A 23,793-nucleotide genomic window follows, 5' to 3' on the forward strand; every position below is an offset into this window, starting at 1 on the left:
GGAGCACCTCATTGTCTTTAAATGGCTCTGTGCCATCGGAAACAAGAATTCTGGGTATGGTATGTTTCAACCATCAGACCACGCACCTCCCCTTCATAGATTTTTGGCAAAGATCAGACATCTCTACAGATACCAGACATCTACAAGTGTATCTGGTAATACCTTCAAGAGCACTGTCTACATTGACCCAGAGTCTGTCGCCGAACATTTTGCTGCTGACACCTGTAACCATATAATGCTCCATTCAGCGAGTGGGAATTTGTCAATGTCGTAGCTTCCTGGCCTGATACAGCCCTAGCGCTGGACCACATTCATAACCAAGTGATCAAGCACCTATCAGTGAACTACCAACATCATACCCTTGCCATCTTTAACCACATCTGGAGTGAGGACGAGTTTCCATCACAATGGCAAGAAAGCATCATCATCCCAGTACTGAAACTGGGCAAGCACCCTCTAGAGATGGGCAGTTGTCCTCCAGTTAGTCTCACAAATGTTCTCTGTAAGTTGCTTGAATGCATGGTGAGCAGGTGGCTGTTTTGGCTTCTTGAGTCTTGAGGACTTCTGCCTCCATCTCAGGGTGGTTTTCACCAAGGCCATTCCACTACTGATAATCTGGTTTACCTGGAGTCTGCCATCTGAACAGCTTTTGTCTGACGTCGACATCTTATAGCTGTCTTCTTAGATCTGCATGAGGCTTATGACACAGTATGGCAATGCCACATACTTGCTACCTTACACGAATGGAGTCTCCGGGGTCTGCTCCCAATTTTTATCCAGAACTTACTGTCACACCATAGTTTCAGGGTTCAAGTTGGTACTTCCCACAGTACCCCCATATCCAAGAGAATGAGGTTTCACAGTTCTCTGTACTGAATGTCCCTCTCTTTGTAATAGCCATCAATGATCTAACAGCAGCTGTGGAGTCCTCAGTATCAACCTCCTTGTATGCTGACAACTTTTGCCTCTACTATTGCTCCTCTAGTGTGGGTGTCACTGAGTGTCAACTGCAAGGCTCCACATGGAAGGTGCAGGCATGGCCCCTCACCCATGGCTTTCAGTTTCTGGCCACCACGTCATGCACTTCTGCGGATGTTGTACCGTTCACCCACAGCCAGAACTTTACCTTGACGACCACCTACTCAATGTGGTGGTGACTTATTGCTTTTTAGGACTACTCAATGTGGTGGTGACTTATTGCTTTTTAGGACTGATCTTTGGTTTCCAGTTGATGTGGATTCCTCATCTTCACCAGTTTAAGTGAAAGTGCTGGCTGCATCTTAAAACACTTCACTTCCTGAGTAACACCAGCAGGGGGGCTGATCGCACTACCCTTCTGCCACTTTACAAAGCCCTTATACAATCCCTTCTTGATTATGGAAGTTTGGCATAGGTTCAGCATCGCCCTCAGCATTGCGGACACTGGATCCGATACACCACTGCACGGTCAGACTTGCAACAGGAGCCTTTCAAACTAGCCCTGTGAACAGCTTACTCATGGAGGCTGGGGTCTATCATTGCGGATTTGGCACTAACAACAGCTTGTCAATTACGCTACCCATGTTCGCAGATCCACTAAGCATCCGAACTACTGCCTTCTCTTTCCAAACACAGAAATCCATCTCCCACAATGGCAGCCCAGATTAGGAATTATGATTGCAGTACACATCCAGTCCCTCCCCTTTAAACTCTAGTTGTTTCTTTTTCTGCCTCTCCTCTCAGCCCACTCATGTACACATCCCTGGTGCATCTCTCGGTCACAGTTTCATCTTGACGTATCACAAGGCCTGAAAATCTCGTTTCCTCCCAAGGCCCTCATCCACCAATTTTTCTCTATCCTTTGTGCGTTCCGAACCTGATGGCATGATGGTTACTGGTTGCAAGGGCTTTGCTTATACTTGCACTACATACTGAATTTCACTCCTTGCTGGATGGCGGTAGTGTTTTCACTGCGGAGTTGGTAGCTATCTCTCAGACGCTTGAACATACCCATTCCTGCACCAGTGAGTCCTTTCTCATTTGCAGCAACTTCTTGAGCAATTTGCAAGCTCTCAACCAGTGTTACCATCACCATCCTTTGGTCATTGCTATCTAGGATTCCCTGTACATCCTTGAACGCCGTGGATGCTCGGTGACCCTTGTCTGGACTCCGAGCCATGTCGGAATCCCTGGGAATGAACTCGATGATAGCCTGGCTAAACTGGCTACCAGTAAACCGACTCTGCAAGCCTCTCGCAAAGATTCTACCATTCTTTGCCGGCTCCACATCAGCCATACTTGGCTGACTTGTGGTCATCTCCTCCATTGTGAGAACCCCCACCGCTGTTATGGTTTCTGTTTGATGGTGGTCCGCATTGTGCTGAACTGTTCCGACCTAGCCGCCCTGCAGTGGACTCTTAATCTCCCTGACTCGCGACTGCTGGTTTCAGGAGACAATGCCTCAGCAGTTGAATCGGTTTTACGTATTATTTGTGATGGGGCCTTTTACCTTTCTCTTTAAGGAAGGGCCACTTAACCTTGTTGGCCCATTGAGGGGTGGCGGAAAATACTGTTATCTCCTCTGCCCGGACTGGGCTGTGGCTGTCTGGGCATGGTGGTCAAGCCTGGTTCTCACCCTACCTGCTCTTTTGCTCTTCTTCCCCTCTCGCGCATGGTCTGTTAGACTTGTTCATCTTTTGTCTCTCTGTGTTTCTCTTGCTCTGTCTGTGTTGCTGATCTTTCATAGGCAGTTTCCGAGTGAGGTACCTTTGGTAAGTGGTGGGACTGGGGGCTGTATATCCCCTCGTTGCACTTTGCTTTTGGTGGCTTCTGGCTACTCCCTAGATGGAGCATCATGCCTGTCTTTCTTCCTTTGCTCTCTTTCTTCTTTTTGTCCCTTATCTTGCCTTTGTTGACCTTTCGTAGATCTTGGGAATTCAGTGGGCTCTTTCTTATCTATAGTCAATGTCTGTTCAAAGAAAAATGGACTGATGACCTAGTTAGTAGTTTGATCCTTTTAATCATTCAACCGACCAACCAACCAAGACTTTGTAACACTTAAATCTATATTCAGTGTTAACAAACTTCTCTTACTCAGAATCGAATAGAAGAAAAAATAAATAATTTTTGGATTAGTGTAACTAAAGGAAGGGACTGGTTATGGGACACATTCTGAGGCATCAAAGAATAGTCAATTTGATAATGGAAGTAACTGTGAGGACTAAAAATGGTAAAGGGAGACAAAGGCTTAAATACAGTAAATAGGTTCATGTGGGTTTAGGTTGCAGTAGTTAGGCAGAGAATTACACACAGAACAGACTAGTGTAGAGGACTGCATCAAATCAGTGTTCAGTCTGATACAGCAACAGATAATTTCCTGTTTTTTTTTATGTTCTCTGGACCATTTCACCAATGGCAGTTTTATCCAGAACTCTGTTCAGTTTTTGTCACGGAGCATTCAGTGTTCTACATGTACATCTGTAGTCTGCAAAACACGGCGCAATGTATATGTTGTACCAGTATTAGACATTCCCTATCCTAGGCCATTCATGCATTGAGCAAAAGAATGTTACTGTCTGTATATCTCCTCGTGCATCCTAATCTCTCTTATAATCATGATCCCTGTGTGGGATATATGACAAATTCCCAGCTGTTTTATGGCCCATCCGTGAACATGCAATGTGCCCACAGTTATTTAGGTTAAAAATAATTGGTAACAATATTGTGAAATTTCTGGAAAAACTATCATCAAATTGTTCAAAGTGAAGTGTGTGCCCAATAATTTTTTTTTTCTTTTAATCATAGGATCAGAAAGGTTTGACCATATACAAAATTTAACCTTCCACCATCAAATATTATGCAGTTTCCTAATACATGTTTCATTTAGTACAGTATTAGGACAGGATCATATTGTTTGACCATCAACTTGAACAAATAAAAATGCTTCCCTTCATAATAAGAATTGTGTTCTCAATAATAGTGCTTGGTGGGGCTTTGTCACAAATTTTCAAGGCATGTAAGAAACATAGATGTTCACACTGTATTGGCACCTGGCATAATCCGAGATAGAATGTGGCAAATGTTGTAACAGGGTAATGGTTGTGGGACAGCTATTTTGTCTGTCAAGTTGAAACATTATTCACTTTCTGGATGACTCATAAATTTAAATTTACATGCCATACTGCATACTGGATTTTGCTCATTGCTCCAGTCACATGTAAAGCATGTGGCAGACTTTGGTTCAGTAGTAGAATACTGGGGAGGTGCAATCAGTGTGCAAAAGAGGTTGCAACACACTTGTACGGCCCATCCTAGAATATTGTTCATGGTACCCAAATAGGACTAACAGGGAATATTCAACATGTACAAAAAAGAATAGCACAAATGGTCAGAGATTTGTTTGTCCCTTGGGAGCGTGTCACAGAGGTGCCAACAAAACTGAAACTAACTGATTTGGCAGACACTTGAAGGCAGACACAAACTATTGTGAGAAAGTCTAATTATAAAGTATCATGAACCAGCTTTAAATGATCAGTCTAAGAATGGTTGGTTGGTTTGTAGGGTAAAGGGACCAAAATGTAGGAATGTACTACAATCCTCTACAGATCGCAAGGACAAATTTACACTAATTAGAGCACACACTGAGGCATTTAAACTGTTATTATCCCTGCATTCCACATGCAGATGGGACAGGAAGAAGCTATAATAATTGGTACAATGGGAAGTTCCCACAGTCACAAGGATTTTCAGTGTGTTGATGTAGATCCAGCTGTTGAGGAAGCAATCCTACACTTGCATAATTTAATTATTACTGTTTTTTTCCTCTTAAGCTTAAGACGAAAAAACCAGTAATAATTAATTTATAATACCTACTGTGGAAGACAGCCACACTAACAAAAATGTATTACTTACTTGTGTGTTCGTGGAAATGTTGCATGCACTGTTCACTCATGGAATGCATATTAAAGACTAGAAGCTATGGGTAGATTGCGTTTTGACTGTGCCCAAGATGATGATAAGTGTAGTAAAGCAGTTAAAGCTTTGGTTTGCACCAATTATAACAACTGACCTGTCTCTCATAAGTTCTTAGTTTTCTGTTGTTGATTTCAGTTCTTCCATTAATGCCCATTGTTGTAAACTGTTATAAAATCCCTGTCACTGAAAGCTCTGTAAATCATGTGATAGTTACAACCCTCTGATTTTCACTCATTCTTACACAGTTATGTGCATCAGTAACATCTTTTTTTGTTCTGCAGTTTCTTGTTCCATAATGTTAGAAATTTGAAATGTGGCTGCAAAAGATTAGGGCTCATTGAGTTTGAACCTGGATCCACAGCAGTTATGATTATTGTGAATGTTTCCATGCTTCCAGCAACTGTTAATTAAATATTAACATATTTTATTACTTTATTGTAAATGGTAGTTATACAGTGCAATAGTAGAAATGTCATTGAATATACCTGCTGCTCCCAGCCCTGTATGCACACTGTTTGATAGTTATAGAATACCAATGACAGATGTATGTGCCATTGCCGTAAGTTCTTTGTAACAATTCCTTCTGCTGAATTGGCAGAATTTGCCATCACATATATTTTGATGATCAAAAGGATAAAAACTGTATGTTATACATTGTTACAACGTATATTCTGTACAATGAGCCTGGAGCCAACCACTCACATATAGCAGGCCAATGCATGGAACACAGAGATATTTATCGGGAAACAGGATTCAGACCAGCTCGCAGTGAGACTCACAGCGGCCACGGGATTGTGCATTTGAGTGTCTGTGTAGTCATGTGTGAATGCGTGTACTAAAGAGCAAGAACTCAAAATCTAATGTGAATGCTGTTTCCTGTTATGTGTCTTTGTGCTCCAGACATTGATCCACTATAGGTGAACAGTTGCCACTCCCTTATTTCACGTACTGCCCACCCAGGAGTTTCCATTATTGTAACTTGTTTTCTTTTTAGTCACTGCGTTTAACTAAAAAAGATGTATTGAAGATCTGATGATGTGCTTATAGAAATATTTTAACAGGTTACTTTAAAATACAGTTATGCAGTAATACAAATATAAACCAAAAACCAACACTCACAGGTAGCAATGGAGTCATTGGGAAAAAAAAAAAAAAAAAAAAAGATTTGATAGTTTTATTTTAATATTTATACAGGGTGAGTCAAAAAAGACTTTGGGATGATATAGAAATTTATTGAGATAACTTACAAAATCCGTAGATGTATTATGTTATAGCAGACAACCTCAAATTTCACAAAAAAGTGTCAAGTGTCATTTTGGGCCAGTGTGACTACCATTTGTGAGGCCACAAATATCCCACTGGTAATCAGTTTCTTCTCACAATCATTGCAGCAAATCAAGCGTAACTTGTGCAATGGCAGCGTAGATTCGATTTTTGAGGTCAGATAAAGTGTAGGCCTGCTTCGATGTTCATTTGCATATTCGGTGTGAAATTTATGCTGAACAGTTGTCTATTTTAACTGTGCACTACACTGGACTCGCATTCGGAAGGACGACGGTTCAATCCCGCGTCCGGCCATCCTGATTTAGGTTTTCCGTGATTTCCCTAAATCACTCCAGGCAAATGCCGGGATGGTTCCTCTGAAAGGGCACGGCCGACTTCCTTCCCCATCCTTCCCTAATCCGATGAGACCGATGACCACGCTGTCTGGTCTCCTTTCCCAAACCAACCAACCAACCTAACTGTGCACTAGGCTGGCACTCCTGATAGTGGAACGGGGTACTGTTGCACTATGTGAATCAAACCTAAGGTTGTTTGCTACAAAATGACACATCTACTGATTCTGTAAGTTATCTCAATATACCTCTATGTCATTCCAAAGTTTTAAAGAACTTTCAGACTCACCCTCTACTAATATACACTGATCGGCCAGAACATCGTGAACACCTACCTAACAGCTGGTACGTCCACCTTTGGCACAGATAAGTGGTGACGCATAGTGGCGTGGAAGCAATGGGGCCACGATAGGTCGCTGAAGGGAGTTTGCACCACGTATGCACAAACAAGTAATTCAATTCCCATAAATTCTGGGGAGGAGGGCGATGAGCTCTGACGCCACATTCAATGACATCAAAGACATGTTCTGTTGGGTTCAGATCTGGCAAGTTGGAGGCCAACACATCAATTGGAACTCACCACAGTATTCCTCAAATCATTACATCACACTCCTGGCCTTGTGACATCATGCATTATCATGTTGAAAAATGCCACTGCCATCAGGAAACATAATCGTCATGAGGGGATGTATGTGGTCAACAGTCAGTGTATGATACTCTTTGGCCCTCATGGTGCCTTGCATGAGTTTCACTGGACTCATGGATTCCCAAACGAATGCACCCCAGATCATAATGGAGCTGCCACCAGCTTGTCTCCATCGTGCAGTACAGGTGTGAAGGGGCTGTTTCCCTGGAAAATGATGGATTTGCTCCCTCCCATTGGCATGATGAAAAAGGTAGCAGATTCATCAGACTCTGCAGTGCTCTGCCACTGCCGATGGTAATGTGCCCTTTCAGTCATAGTGGCTGATGATGTGGTGTGAACAGGAGTGTTCATTGCACTTTGTGTTCACACACACTTGTACTCTGCCCAACATTAAAATCTGATGCTAACTCCACCACAGTTCGCCACCTGTGCTGTTTTACCAGTCTGCCCAGCCTACAACATCCAACATCTGTAATGAGGGGTGGCCACCCAACTGCACAACAACTGGATGTGGTTTCACCATGTGTTGAAGACACTCACCACAGCTCTTCTCGAACACCTGACAATGAGCAGTTTCCAAAATGCTTGGGCCGAGTCTCCAGGCCATCATAATCTGCCCTCTGTCAAACTCAGATAGATCACGCACCTTCCCCATTCTACTCAAGGACAGCATGCTCACATGCACCATGTGTATGCCTGACTAGTAGTCATTCTTTGCCAGGTGATGCTGCTATCGTCTGGACGGATTTATATCGATAGTAGGTTGGTGGTTATAATGTCCTGGCTGATGAGTATACTCTATTGACTTTTCATCAAGGAGAACTTATGTGCAAATCAAGTCTGTTGTTTGGAGTAAAGTACAAATTAAGCTATCATTTTGTTGTTTCTGAGAGCAAGATTGAAATTTGGTGTTAGTTTTTTGTTTGTTATAACAGAGAATTTGAGGTATTACTATATACTTGCTATTGACTTTGTTTTCAGATTCATGGCACCATTTACAAACTTTTCCCAAAGCTTGTAAATGAAAGTATTCAGTCAGATAATGGCTCTGGTTTACAAACAGACTCATCGTTCTTCTTGAAGCACCAGCTACAGTTACTAGAGGAAGCAGAGAAAAAAATTTTGTGTGAAGATGAACTGATTGCGGCAGTTGGTCTGACAATGCGCTCTGAACTCCTCAAAAACTGCTTCACAATGAATGTTAATGTCTGGGATGTCACAGCAAAAAATGCTTTTGTATTTTTGCAGGAGATGAAAACAAATCTACACAACCTTGAACATGGTGTAAAGTACATCCTTGACATCTGCTTGAAAAACTCCTCAGACAGAGAATTCTCTTCCTTGATATGGTACTTACATATAGTTATTAAATCTGAAAATGAGACAGTTAACAAAATCATTCACTTTACAGATGTGTTCAAAAAAGGATGTGATATAAATACAGTGATTTGTAGTGATATTGAGAATCCAGTGCATCGGATTACAGTTACAAGTACACTTGTTTGTAAAATGCCCCCTCCATATTCATCAGAAGATATTGTACTCCCATCATTGTTTCTGCCTGTTGACAGTGTTGTATTAAATGTTGGATATTTCCTCACTCCAGTGTTGTCTCTAAGTGAAGGAATTCAAAAGATTGCCTCATTGTCATCCGGCAGCCTCTACAAGAATGTATTACCAAAGATTAAGGGAAATTATACAGAATGCTCACAGAATTGTGAGGTATCTCCAATTGAAAAAGAATACATATGTAAAATCAAACTACCAACTGGCATCAGTGGAGACCTCTTATGGCAGATCATTTTTAAAAGGAGTTGGCACAGATGTAATGCTGATGTCCATGCATGGGTGAGTCACATATTTGTGGTCAATATGGTTTAGTCTGTGCTATTCAGATCATGAGAACTTTTTTTGCTATTACTTTCACACACCTGTTCATATTTTTTGCAAGTTAAAGAGAAAGAAAGTATGATGTGTATTTATTTATTGGTGGAGAAAAATGACAGGTACAGTTTAGCTTTATCAAGAGTTTATTAGAAATGTTTAGTGATCTTCCAGCAGTTCTCCTAAGTGAGGTCAGGAAATATATGTGAGAGCTTTCCCCCCCCCCCCCCCCTTCACTCCCTTACTGATAGGCACTGTTGCCTGAATAAGTGATCCAGGCACAATGTTCAAATAGTAATGTTGTATCTTTTTGCCAAATACTGTTGATATCTTTAATTTTATTTGTAAAATAAATAGTTTTTCCTGTGGCTTTGTGCCCTGTCAGTGATGAAAACGCCCTTGTAGCACTGGAGTTGGACTCTGCATGAATACCAAAGAATAACTCTTTTATTTCATAACATGTTTTTATGTATTTGATACAAAATGTCTCATGTACTGCCATTACAACCAAAAAAATTTCTAAGAAAAATATATTTCATTTTTGGCTTTTCACTTGTTTGACCATCATTTGATAATTTATCTGACAATAGCTAGATCCCTGGACAAGTCTTTAGAGGCAAGTTTCATTTTCTTTGTGTCAAACAAGTAATGTTACCGTTTATTTCAGCTTTCAGAACCCTAGAAGCGAACTCTTCATGAATCAACAAAATAAACAAAAGTGTCAAATTGTGATGTAAACTCTGAAATCAAGTCCATTAACAAGATTAGGTTTGTCAACAAGAACTAACACTTTACACTAATAGCAAGTTATGAGTGCACACAAAGTACATGTGCTGCAAAAGAAAGTGCTCCTATTTATATATAACAAAGTGTTATAAAAATTACAATATTCCATAAAAACATTTAATAAATTAGAATATAAAACAATAAATAATTGCAGGAATCAAACCAGAGCCCCACACATCAGCATCTAGAGATTATAACTGCTACACTGTGGTGGACAGCATACAGTATGTGTAATTACTGCCCCTCCTTGCAAAACAGTAACCCACTGTTGCAAAGTGGACTATCAATATCTGGATTTAGTCAGTCGTCCTTGAGCGGCAGTAGTGGATCCTCCTGTTGTGATGGTGTTGTCACATTCTCATTGTTTCTGTAGTGCCCAAAATGAGTTACTTTCATCAAGGCAACATGGTCATGGGGGCAGATATTAATGTCCCTTGTATTGGCAGCATGTCAATCTATGGTGGGTTGATTTGGGGGAAGGGACCAAACAGTGAGGTCATCAGTCCCATTGGATGAGGGAAGGATGGGAAAGGAAATTGGCTGTGCCCTGTGAAAAGAACCATCCCAGCATTTGCTTGAAGCAATTTAGGGAAATCATGGGAAACTTAAACCAGGATGGCCAGATGCAGGTTTGAACTGTCGTCCTCCTGAATCTGAGTCTAGTGTGCTAACCACTGTGCCACCTTGCTTGGTGTTGCTCTATGCCTCAGGACTGTGAAGTTCTCCTTTGTGTTGGGTGACAATATGTTTCATGTAATCATCCTCAACATTGCTAGTTGGAAATGAAAACAAAGTATCCATTGTTGTTTCAACCTCTTAATATTGGCTAAGGAAAACCAGCATGAAACCTGTTGTGTCGTGCTTTGAACCGTATGTAAATGGTCATGTATTCATATATAAACTGTTCTGACAAAAAGTGAGACACCAGTGCTACAAATAAGTCCAGTGCTATGTATTACGCTCATATATTAAAGCTTGAAATCAAAAACAGTTAACAAAGTATTGCCAATGGCCTTGCTGCAGTGGTCACACCGGTACCAGTCAGATCACCGAAGTTAAGCGCTGTTGGGCTGGGCTAGCACTTGGATGGGTGACCATCCGGTCTGCCGAGCGCTGTTGGCAAGTGGGGTGCACTCGGCCTTTGTGGGGCAAACTGAGGAGCTACCTGATGGAGAAGTAGCAGCTCTGGTCTCGGAAACGGATATACGGATGGGAGAGCGGTGTGCTGACTACGTGCCCCTCCATATCCGCATCCAGTGATGCCTTGTGCTGAGGATGACACGGCGGCCGGTCGGTACCGTTGGGCCTTCGTGGTCTGTTTGGGAGGAGTTTAGTTTAGTTTTTTCACTAAGTATTACACACTGTCAAAAATTTTTGTAAAGAATAGGAAGAGCTATCCAAAAGATAGAGTTTGGATCAGTGATACTCATAATTCCAATGACCCTCTTCTGTTTCATAAAGGCTATTTACTTTTTACTGCTTTGCCCAATATATGTCATAAGTGAATGGAAATGCAGCTTTTATTATTTCCAAATCACAAATAGATCCAAATAAGCAAATGGGAAATGCTATTCAATTCAGTCTTTTACATGGGTGAAGGATGTGAATGGGCTACATGCCGCCAAACTCTTTAAAGCTAGGTTGGGTTACTGTTAATTTGTAATTCCAGGAATTAGTAATCATATTAAAATGCTACTGGAGGCCATTTGTCTGTAAATGGTAGGTGTTTGTTATCTTGTGGACAATGTTGCATCATGAAATTACTTCAGATTTTTCCAAAATCAGTGATCATTCATTATATGTGGTCCTCTCTTAATTGATAATGCAGCCAGTGCATACTTATTCCCATTTGTCAGCTTGGAAATCTCCCCAAGAGGTCAATCCAGTCTAGTGAAATGGAGCAACTATAGAAGGAATTTATACCAGATGTTCTGTGGACAACTGAGGCATATGCTTTCATCTTTGGAATTTCCTGCAGTGGCTTACGTAGTGCCTGACAGATGGGCAGAGACGTAGCAAATGATGTGTGCTTCTGGTTCTATCAAAGGTCTACACATATTCCAGATGACTTCATGTCAGAGTGTTACAAAAATAATTCAGTTTGTCTGGCTGTAAATTAGTTGGGATGACGAGTAACCATTTCCATCTGATTGAATCGTAATTCCTTTTATACAGTAGTCCACATATTAATCTGAATTATCCTTTGTCAGCTTATTCATTCTCTTAGGCTACTATTGTTTCTTGGAGCTTTGTTTTATTCAGCAGCAATATTTGTTAGAGCAGTAATGACTGTGCTACCTCCAGCACTGTAATCTAATTCCAATGCAATAGACTCCACTAAAAACAGTCGCCATCCTTGTGTTTGCATCCATTCTCGTATACTACCAAGACATATTCCTGAAATTTAAATGCTCATGTTGCCACTCATCCTGATGGAGTCTTCAGACTTGTCAGACAGCAAAATAATAGCAGTCAGGCACAACAGTGAATTATCTGTCATCAAAATAGCATCAGGTGCCCTGTCTCAGTGGATTTGCACAATAACATCACCTACCTCTTAATCACCAAGTAACAGTGTGGAGTTCCAGTTCAGCTTTCTTGACCAAAAGCGCCAAGAATGATTTCAGCACCTCCTCGAGAATACAAAAATATCTCTTTGTATTCAAATTCCTTTTCGCGTGGCCTTAATTGAGGCAGGGCAATCTCACGTGTCCAAGATACCTCTTGCCTCCTTCAAACTGTCACATATAATCCAGAATGAAGCACCATTTATGAGAGTAGAGTTGTCAACAAGAACTGACACTTTATATTGAAAATACATTTATTGAGCACAGATAAAATACAAGTGGAGATGAAATGCCTGGTTCGGCATAAAGTGCTTTTATTGATACATATATAAAATATTGTAATAAGTACAAAATTGTTGAGGCTTTCGTGGCCACTTGTTGACAAACTGCCTATTGGCTTCCGTCTCGGGTTCTTCGGCCGACGTTCATCTTGAACGTCGGCCGAAGAACCCGAGACGGAAGCCAATAGGCAGTTTGTCATTGTAATAAGTCCCAGTATTCCATAAATAAGTCCCAGAACCTTATAGAAATTACGAATCTTAAACAATAAATAGCTGCAAGAGGTGAAAATCAAATCGGTGATCTTACATTGCCATCCTGTGACTATAACCACTACACCATAGTAATGACAGACAGCCCACAATGGTCTGCACATTCTGCTGTGTACTAAAGTTTGGTAACTGCTTAGATATGTCATTCACATATGAATCCATGCTTTGAAAGGTGAATCAAACTTGATATTCTGTATAGATGTACCAAGTTAGGGTACCCAATAATTAAGGCACTGTACTTGAGTGTGGGGGCAGTGAGTTATAAATCTTTATCCAGCCATCTACATTTTAGGTTTTACATGGTTTCTTCAATCAGTTAAGGTGAATGCAGGATGATTCCTTTGAACATATTTCTGATTTCCTTTGCCATTCTTGTCTAGGCCAAGCTTGTGCTCTATAATGATGTTGTAAACAGATTGTAAACCATGATCTTCCTATGTTAATATTAGACTGATGAAGCATACAACAAAATGTGTATTTTAATTGACACTGTGCAAACGTTGAATAATATGACAAGTAGTAAATTCACAAAGTTATAGAAAATGCTGGACAGCTCTTAGTTTCAGGAGCATGTAAAAATAGAACACAGCATTCCTAATTTTTGTAAGGATAGATTCATTCTTAATGGAATAAAGACGAATTTATATGTAATATTTATGGCTAATAACCTTGTGATTACATTTACTATGATGATACCCTTTGTCCTTTGCTTTCTATACATGTCTATGGCTGTACGATTTAGTTTGTATCGTACAATGGAAAATTCAGGATGGATTGTAACAATGTTATGGAAATGAAAGTTGCCACCCACCATGTAGCGGAGATGCTGAGTCGCAGATAGGCACAAGCTGCCAGAGCCTGCATTCGTGTGTGTGAGTTACTTTTGCGCGCGCGCGCGTGTGTGTGTGTGTGTGTGTGTGTGTGTGTGTGTGTGTGTGTGTCTGTGGGTCAGCATCTCCACCATAAGGTGAGTGGCAACTTTCCTTTTTATAATATTGCTAGTTTGTATCATTATTTATATCAGGCTTTCTTACAAGATGTGATCAAAAAGTAATGGGAATTTTTGTTGTTCTTAAGGAATCTTCATTTATCCTTCATCATCAACTTTTTCCCCTTCAAAGTAATCCCCCTCAGATACAATACAATTGTGCCAGCACTTTTTCCAATCTCGAAAGCACTTCTGGAATTCACTTTTCATTGTGGTGCTCAGCTCATTCCGCAATTCTGTTTTTGTCCAATCAGTGGTGGCAAAACGACATCCTTTCATGGTTCTTTTCAGTCTCAAGAACAGAAAGAAGTCTTAGGCGGCTATGTGTGGCCAATATGGTACCATCATGATTAAATTTCCCTAAGTGGTTTTGCCCCCCCCCCCCCCCCCTCCCCCGCCATGAACCATGGACTTTGCCGTTGGTGGGGAGGCTTGCGTGCCTCAGCAATACATATAGCCGTACCGTAGGTGCAACCACAACGGAGGGGTATCTGTTGAGAGGTCAGACAAACGTGTGGTTCCTGAAGAGGGGCAGCAGCCTTTTCAGTAGTTGCAAGGGCAACAGTCTGGATGATTGACTGATCTGGCCTTGTAACAATAACCAAAACGGCCTTGCTGTGCTGGTACTGCGAATGGCTGAAAGCAAGGGGAAACTACAGCCGTAATTTTTCCCGAGGGCATGCAGCTTTACTGTATGATTAAATGATGATGGCGTCCTCTTGGGTAAAATATTCCGGAGGTAAAATAGTCCCCCATTCAGATCTCGGGGCGGGGACTACTCAAGAGGATGTCGTTATCAGGAGAAAGAAAACTGGCGTCCCTACGGATCGGAGTGTGGAATGTCAGATCCCTATTTAATCGGGCAGGTAGGTTAGAAAATTTAAAAAGGGAAATGGATAGGTTAAAGTTAGATATAGTGGGAATTAGTGAAGTTCGGTGGCAGGAGGAACAAGACTTCTGGTCAGGTGACTACAGGGTTATAAACACAAAATCAAATAGGGGTAAAGCAGGAGTAGGTTTAATAATGAATAGGAAAATAGGAATGCGGGTAAGCTACTACAAACAGCATAGTGAACGCATTATTGTGGTCAAGATAGATACGAAGCCCACACCTACTACAGTAGTACAAGTTTATATGCCAACTAGCTCTGCAGATGACGAAGAAATTGAAGAAATGTATGATGAAATAAAAGAAATTATTCAGATAGTGAAGGGAGACGAAAATTTAATAGTCATGGGTGACTGGAATTCGAGTGTAGGAAAAGGGAGAGAAGGAAACGTAGTAGGTGGATATGGATTGGGGCTAAGAAACAAAAGAGGAAGCCGTCTGGTAGAATTTTGCACAGAGCACAACATAATCATAGCTAACACTTCGTTTAAGAATCATGAAACAAGGTTGTATACATGGAAGAACCCTGGAGATACTAAAAGGTATCAGATAGATTATATGATGGTAAGACAGAGATTTAGGAACCAGGTATTAAATTGTAAGACATTTCTAGCGGCAGATGTGGACTCTGACCACAATCTATTGGTTATGACTTGTAGACTAAAACTGAAGAAACTGCAAAAAGGTGGGAATTTAAGGAGATGGGACCTGGATAAACTGAAAGAACCAGAGGTTGTACAGAGTTTCAGGGAGAGCATAAGGGAACAATTGACACGAATGGGGGAAAGAAATACAGTAGAAGAAGAATGGGTAGCTTTGAGGGATGAAGTAGTGAAGGCAGCAAGGGATCAAGTAGGTAAAAAGACGAGGTCTAGTAGAAATCCTTGGGTAACAGAAGAAATATTGAATTTAATTGATGAAAGGAAAAAATATAAAAATGCAGTAAATGTAGCAGGCAAAAAGGAATACAAACGTCTCAAAAATGAGATCGACAGGAAGTGCAAAATGGCTAAGCAGGGATGGCTAGAGAACAAATGTAAGGATGTAGAGGCTTATCTCACTAGGGGTAAGATAGATACTGCCTACAGGAAAATTAAAGAGACCTTTGGAGATAAGAGAACGACTTGTATGAATATCAAGAGCTCAGATGGAAACCCAGTTCTAAGCAAAGAAGGGAAAGCAGAAAGGTGGAAGGAGTATATAGAGGGTCTATACAAGGGCGATGTACTTGAGGACAATATTATGGAAATGGAAGCGGATGTAGATGAAGATGAAATGAGAGATACGATACTGCGTGAAGAGTTTGACAGAGCACTGAAAGACCTGAGTCGAAACAAGGTCCCCGGAGTAGACAACATTCCATTGGAACTACTGACGGCCCTGGGAGAGCCAGTCCTGACAAAACTCTACCATCTGGTGAGCAAGATGTATGAAACAGGCGAAATACCCTCAGACTTCAAGAAGAATATAATAATTCCAATCCCAAAGAAAGAAGGTGTTGGCAGATTTGAAAATTACCGAACTATCAGTTTAATAAGTCACAGCTGCAAAATACTAACATGAATTCTTTACAGACAAATGGAAAAACTAGTAGAAGCCGACCTCGGCGAAGATCAGTTTGGATTCCATAGAAACACTGGAACACGTGAGGCAATACTGACCTTATGACTTATCTTGGAAAATAGATTAAGGAAAGGCAAACCTACATTTCTAGCATTTGTAGAGTTAGAGAAAGCTTTTGACAATGTTGACTGGAATAATCTCTTTCAAATTCTAAAGGTGGCAGGGGTAAAATACAGGGAGCGAAAGGCTATTTACAATTTGTACAGAAACCAGATGGCAGTTATAAGAGTCGAGGGGTATGAAAGGGAAGCAGTGGTTGGGAAGGGAGTAAGACAGGGTTGTAGCCTCTCCCCGATGTTGTTCAATCTGTATATTGAGCAAGCACTAAAGGAAACAAAAGAAAAATTCGGAGTAGGTATTAAAATCCATGGAGAAGAAATAAAAACTTTGAGGTTCACCGATGACATTGTAATTCTGTCAGTTGGAAGAGCAGTTGAATGGAATGGACAGTGTCTTGAAAGGAGGATATAAGATGAACATCAACAAAAGCAAAATGAGGATAATGGAATGTGGTCGAATTAAGTCGGGTGATGTTGAGGGAATTAGATTAGGAAATGAGACACTTAAAGTAGTAAAGGAGTTTTGCTATTTGGGGAGCAAAATAACTGATGATGGTCAAAGTAGAGAGGATATAAAATGTAGACTGGCAATGGCAAGGAAAACGTTTCTGAAGAAAAGAAATTTGTTAACATCGAGTTTAGATTTAAGTGTCAGGAAGTCATTTCTGAAAGTATTTGTATGGAGTGTAGCCATGTATGGAAGTGAAACATGGACGATAAATAGTTTGGACAAGAAGAGAATAGAAGCTTTCGAAATGTGGTGCTACAGAAGAATGCTGAAGATTAGGTGGGTAGATCACATAACTAATGAGGAAGTATTGAATAGGATTGGGGAGAAGAGAAGTTTGTGGCACAACTTGACAAGAAGAATGGACCGGTTGGTAGTACATGTTCTGAGGCATCAAGGGATCACCAATTTAGTATCGGAGGGCAGCGTGGAGGGTAAAAATCATAGAGGGAGACCAAGAGATGAATACACTAAGCAGATTCAGAAGGATGTAGGCTGCAGTAGGTACTGGGAGATGAAGAAGCTTGCACAGGATAGAGTAGCATGGAGAGCTGCATCAAACCAGTCTCAGGACTTGAAGACCACCACAACAACAACAACAACAAGTGGTTTTGCCACAGTTCGGGTTGTTTTTTAGATTGCTTCACTCTAACAGCACACAACTTCCAGCTGGTATTTCTTATTGATCCTGTGACCATAAGGCAGGAACTCATGATGCACTATACCATTGTAATCAAAGAAAACAGTGAGAAAAACCTTCAGTTACGATAGAACTTGTTGAATTTTTTTCAGGCTTGGTTCTTCAGGCAGTTTTCACTGGGACAATCGGGCCTTGCTTTTGAGATCATACTCATGTTTTGTTACCTGTTATAACCTTCCTTAGAAGTTCTAGAACACTGTCAATTTCATTAAGCATTCTTTAGCAATGTCTACACGACGTTGCTTTTGGTTGAAATTCAGCAGTTTTCAAACAAACTTTGGTGATACACATTTCATGCCCAAAATTTTCAAAAAGTTTCTTGGCATGAGCCAAAAGATATGCCACACCATCAGCAACCTCTCTGATAGTGATTTTCCAAAAGCATTTTCTTTACTTCTTCCACTTTGTCATCCGTAATTGATGTGCTAGGGCATCCAGGGTGATCGTCATCTTCAGTGTCTTCTTGACCCTCTTTGAAACATCTATATCATTTGTAAACTCTTGTCTTACTCATAGTAGATTCACCAAAAGCCACAGCCATCATTTATTGACCCATCTTTTTCGAAACTAAAAATTCGCTGAGCACTTGAAAATGCATATGACCTTTTTGATGTCAACAATAAACTAAATATTCGAAACAGTTGAAAATGCAAATATATATCAGGAAAATGTGTACCAACCACATAAAAAAAACTGAAAATACCTGCAAAATTAAAGAAATTTCCATTACTTTTTGGTCACACCTCGAATATGTTAATTTTGTTTCCACTCTTCAATATCATTAAACTAACTTATTAGTTATATGCTACATCCGTCTGTTCTGGTGTTGTGTGTCCAGCCAATGTTGGGTTGGGACTGATTTGATCCAATTTTATGGATCACATTTCATGGATAACAATACCTTTTATAGTCTATTATTATGATGTGGTCACCAATCCCAAAGGCATTTTGAAGTTTACCCCTTCTGTCTGTGTCTAGCATATATCATACAGTCAAATGCAACATTGTTTTTCAAGGTTTTGTGCATCCTATAACCAAGGCAGAAACTGGAAACCAGCCTGATGTTTACTCTGTCATCGTCCGTTTAGGACACATCACTCACAGCACAGTGTAGATGGTCAGTTCAGCACTGCAATCACATGTTGGTCTATGTCCTGCAGTTACTGGATTGCCTTAGGGGGCATGTTGTGAAACTTAAGGTTTGCAGTAATTTAATGTGTTCTTTCAGAAATCTCTCTCATTTTCTTAGCAATCTCTCTCATTCTCTTGCTTCAAGACACAGTTGAAGTTGATTAGTTATTATGTCCCAATAGACATATAGAAATCTCAAACACTTTCTTAAATGACCGTTTTGTTTTTCTTTCATGGTAGAAGTAAAGAGTCATACTTAGACACTGAAAATGGATAGATAACTGTCCTTAAAAGATACCATTTTCACTAGAACTCATTGGTCTTAGGGCACTCTTATAGACTAAAGCCAGTAATAGAATTAAAAATAAAAATGCATTGCAATTTGAAATGCTTTTTATTAAAATATAAAATTCATTTTAATGATTTCAAACTTGAAATGGAGGTTTATCTTCCATGCACTCTGCCTTTTCTCCAGACTGTTAACGATCCTAGATGTATTTCAAGTCACTTGGAAAGTCATTCAAGAGGAGCAGAATTGAGGGCTTTTGCATAATCATTATGACAGACTTACAGATTTGTCTTCTTAATGTGAAGTTGCATCAAGAAGGTAGACTTAGTCAAAAGCTGGTTCTTACTTTCCAGAGGATCTCTGACACAAATCTTATGTCCTTTGCGTGTAATTTTTGTCTAATGCTGTCACATTCACAAACAGTTACTATGCAATGGAAAATCATTTTGTGGGTCATTAGTTGCACATTTTGTCACCACTATGTGTTTGAGCAACAAGTAAATCTGGGCTGGAATAACAACAGTATGAGAAGAATAGTGTGCTGCTTACCACATAGTGGGGATGTTGAGTGGCAGACAGATACATTGAAATGAGACTGCCACATGCCTCTTTTCTACCCCCCCCCCCTCCCCCATCACCCCAATAAAGATTACCACTCTCCTCAGAAGCAGTCTGCCTTTAGTGCCAAGAGATGACATTGGCCATCTTTGTATGTTATACTTGTGTGTGTGTGTGTGTGTGTGTGTGTGTGTGTGTGTGTGTGAGAGAGAGAGAGAGAGAGAGAGAGAGATGTGCGCCTCACTTAATCCTTCCCACAAAGTGTGGTACTACCCCTAACAGCACTTATTATGTCAAAAATAATGCTTATTGCACCAAGAATACATTGATGGTAAAAAGAATTGCAACACCGAAGGAGGAGTTGTGCAACATAAATGAAAGTTGGTAGGCATGTTTCTACATCTGAAAGATGATGTCTAGGCAAATTTCGCACCAGTCGGATAATAGTGGCACTAGTAGCACCACTATGCGGATGTAAATCATGTTTGCTTGAAATACATACTGTAATGGTCCTTAAGCATTCATTACCATTCAGACTGGATGTAGTGACTAGATGTTAGTCAAAATGCCCTTAATGTGACAAAGACGCCATTATCAGCACCTCACTGAGTTTGAATGAGGTAGTGTAATAGGGCTACGAGGAGCTGGATGTTCCTTCTGCAATATTGCAAAAAGACTTGGCAGGAATGTAGGCACTGTACACGATTGTTGGTAGCGGTGCCACTACCAAGAAGGGAAGACCTTTGAGCTTGGCGTGTGGCTCTGGCACATTGTACTGCATCTGTGGCAGAAATTTGAGCAGCAGTTGGCAACACAGTGACACAATGAACTGTTACAAATTGGTTACTTCAAGGATAGCTCCGAGCCAGACGCCAGTAGCATGCATTCCACTGACTCCAAACCACTGCCATTTGTAACTTAAGTAGTGTCCAACAAAAAATTCTTTGTAGGGCAGGGTGAAGGTCTGTTGTGTTTTCTGATGAAAGCTGGCTATGCTTTGGTGCCAGTGACTACCATGTGTTGATTAGAAGGCGGCCAGTTGAGGTCCTGCATCCAACCTGTCTGTGTGCTAGACACTGGACCTACTCCAGGAGTTATGATCTGGGGTGTGTTTCATATGGCAGCAGGAGCACTGTGACTGCAAAATAGTAAGTCAATCTGGCGACTCAACCTGATGTGCTGCCATTCGTAAACAGTGTTTTGGGGTGTTGTTTCCAACAGGATAACGGTTGTCGACCTACCACTGTTGTAACCCAGCATGCTCTGCAGAGCGCTGACATGTTGCCTTGGCCTGCTTGATCACTAGATCAGTCTCCAATGAAGCAAATATGGGACATCATCAGATGACAACTCCAGCATCATCCACAAACAGCGTTAACCATCCTTGTATTGACAGACGCAAGTGCAACAGGCATGGAACTCCATGCCCAAACTGGTACCTTGCACCTGCACAACACAATGCATGCACATTTTCATGCTTGCATTCAACTTTCTGGCAGTTATTAATGTAGCAGCATTTCACATTTGCAATGGCTTATCTCGCCCATACATTAACCTGTGATCTTGCAATATTAACCATCAAAATATGTTACCTAGACAAATGTGTTCCCAAAATTTCATTACTTACATTAATTACTTTTTGTTGTTATGATTTTTTTTCCTGTCAGTGTAGATGCTAATTTCACCCAACATAGATGTTAATATCGCCAAAAATATGTGCTGCTTTCTCATATTCCTACATATGAGTAATCGTGCACGATCATACTTCATCTCGTTGCTTTTTGATGGCCTTCTTGTTAGGTCTCTGGAAGATGTGTGTGATGGGAGCCTTTCCTCGTTCTATTTTATGGATTTTCTCTGTCTGACTCACCTTGATCGATCTTCAGTGCTGACTATTTCATTGTGTGGTTTGACATACTTTGTGTGATTCTTCAGTTTGTCATGGTATTTTTGTTGATCAAATAGTCCACAGGTGTACTGCAAGTTCGTAGTGTCCAACAGGCTCAATATTTCGGTGATCAGATGTGTTGCCATCATCAGGTGCATTGCCAATTCGTCAACGCACCTAATAGTAGCAACTTGTCTGATTGCTGAAATATTTTGCCCCCAGCAGTATACCCATGGACTGTTCGATTGACGTACTGGGTTAGGTCTCTTCCTTGTCATAAATGTCTTTGACATGCAGAGAAGAAGTCCTGAGTATCAATATGAATGTTAAATACTTGGTAGAGGACACCTACAATTTTACTTGTACTTCTGGTAGAGGACACCTACAATTTTACTTGTACTTCTCACAGAATCTGATCTGTAGTTACAAGTGAAACATTCAAATATAATTTCTCATCTGTTGCTACAGATTTTGTGATTGATCTAATATATTTAGTGTGAAACTGCATTAGTGATATGTAGATAGCTGTTAAAATCTTTTAGTTTCCTTATTGAAAACAATTTGACAATACTCTTTTATAGCACAGACACTAACTTTTCTTTTATCCCCTTGTGGCTGGGTAATTTACTCATTTTATATTTGGTGTAATAATTCCATATAAGTGAATAGTTGTCTAACTTACCATGATATCCACTTACTGAAAAGAAGACATGTCAAGTTGCAGACAGGCACAATCAAAATTTATGTTAAAGTCTAATAATTTCAATATGGGAGATATTCTGTTGATTCAAATTAAATTCCAAGTTAGTTAAAGTTAGAGCTTATTAGTTGTAAGTAATTGCCTTTCCAAGTGAATCACATTGTCAATCTGAATCAATGATCAATTATGATTTGATATTCCCTTACCTTGTCTTCCCAGGTAGTTTTAGAAACATTAACTGCAGTAATAGTCTGTGTGTGGACATAGACATCCTGACTGAATATTGGAAGAATGAATGTGATATATACAGTTTTATCTTAATGTAGTTCCAGACCAGCAAGGACAGAGTTCGTGTGGATCAGATGGTTTGGGTCAGAGTGGGGCAGAATTTATGTAAGCTCGTTGTTAATGCAGGCATCACTGCTGTAAAACTACACTCTAAAGATCCTCTGACTCTCCATGCCTTCAAACAGTTTATAACTGAAGAGATGCTCACTGCTGGCAGATATTCTCAGGAGGTGAAGATTCCAATATCAGTTGTAGATGTTGCACAGGTGAGAAGTTTCTTCAGCTGCAAGATCACTTGCAGTACTGTATGAAAGTTATGTTTTATAGATCACTCTTTAGTACCTAATGAAAATTACTTAAAATACTTGCTATACATCCTGGATTATTATGAACTTAACGCAATACACGAAAGTTCAATCTTTTTTTTCTCTTATTTGAACTAGCTCTTAATAAATAAATAACATAGATACAAAGGCAAGCTCAAAATAAAACAGTAAAAAATAAGAAATAGCAAATTGTTTGAGAGAAAAGGTGTATTGAAACAAGTCAGAAGTAACAGTGGAATATAACAGCTACGATTCACATTGAAATTGTGATGAGATGCAAGCAATTGACAGAGAAGGAAGCCATGAACTGTTCCGAACTGTTCAGAGGACAAGAGACCATTATCTCTGTACATCAGAGCTGGCAATGTGTCAGGAAGTTCCGTGCACAACCCAAGTGACAAAGAAAGCATTTAGTTGTCTTTTACAACATTCCACAGCATGTTCAGTTATGAGTTATTTGATGTTGTTGGACAATTTGTTTGGCTCAGTTCACTCACACTGTGAGGGAATAAGAGATGCAGGTGATACGTAAGTTGCGTATCTTTTAAAGTAGCTCATCTGTATGTTTTACCAGTAGTGAAATAAGTGATGATTTAGAACAGAGAGCTCCATAATATCTTTGTTTCTTCAGAGGAAGAGATTCTACTAGCCTTTACAAGGATTTGTGATTGGGTGGTGGTGCAAGTTTCCAGCCAAGATCATTTTTATGTACCTTCTTACAACTTTTTGCACTTCCTAGGCATTACACAGCAGAGAACATTAAATATTTTGTATGTAGATTACAGAGCTCAGTCATACCCTCCTCTAATATACCGAGTGAACCAAAATTTGAACACGCGGATG

At 40.3% G+C, this 23,793-nt stretch overlaps 1 protein-coding gene and 1 pseudogene across 3 annotated transcripts in view; both read left to right on the top strand.

Moving 5' to 3' along the window:
• The window catches only part of LOC126176922 (uncharacterized), a 54,452-nt gene that overhangs the window by 22,843 nt on the left and 7,816 nt on the right, over positions 1 to 23,793 (top strand). For 2 of the 3 annotated variants that reach the window (XM_049924107.1, XM_049924105.1), the window contains exons 6-7: positions 8,197 to 9,063; positions 22,663 to 22,890. In XM_049924107.1, coding sequence (XP_049780064.1) covers positions 8,197 to 9,063; positions 22,663 to 22,890 — 1,095 coding nt within the window. The remainder of the gene's footprint in view (positions 1 to 8,196; positions 9,064 to 22,662; positions 22,891 to 23,793) is intronic. The other variant, XM_049924108.1, reaches the window with a different exon arrangement.
• LOC126177844 (5S ribosomal RNA) lies at positions 10,890 to 11,007 on the top strand (annotated as a pseudogene).

The sequence above is a fragment of the Schistocerca cancellata genome, chromosome 3 (genome assembly GCF_023864275.1).
Source record: "Schistocerca cancellata isolate TAMUIC-IGC-003103 chromosome 3, iqSchCanc2.1, whole genome shotgun sequence".
Taxonomy (NCBI): Eukaryota; Metazoa; Arthropoda; class Insecta; order Orthoptera; family Acrididae; genus Schistocerca; species Schistocerca cancellata.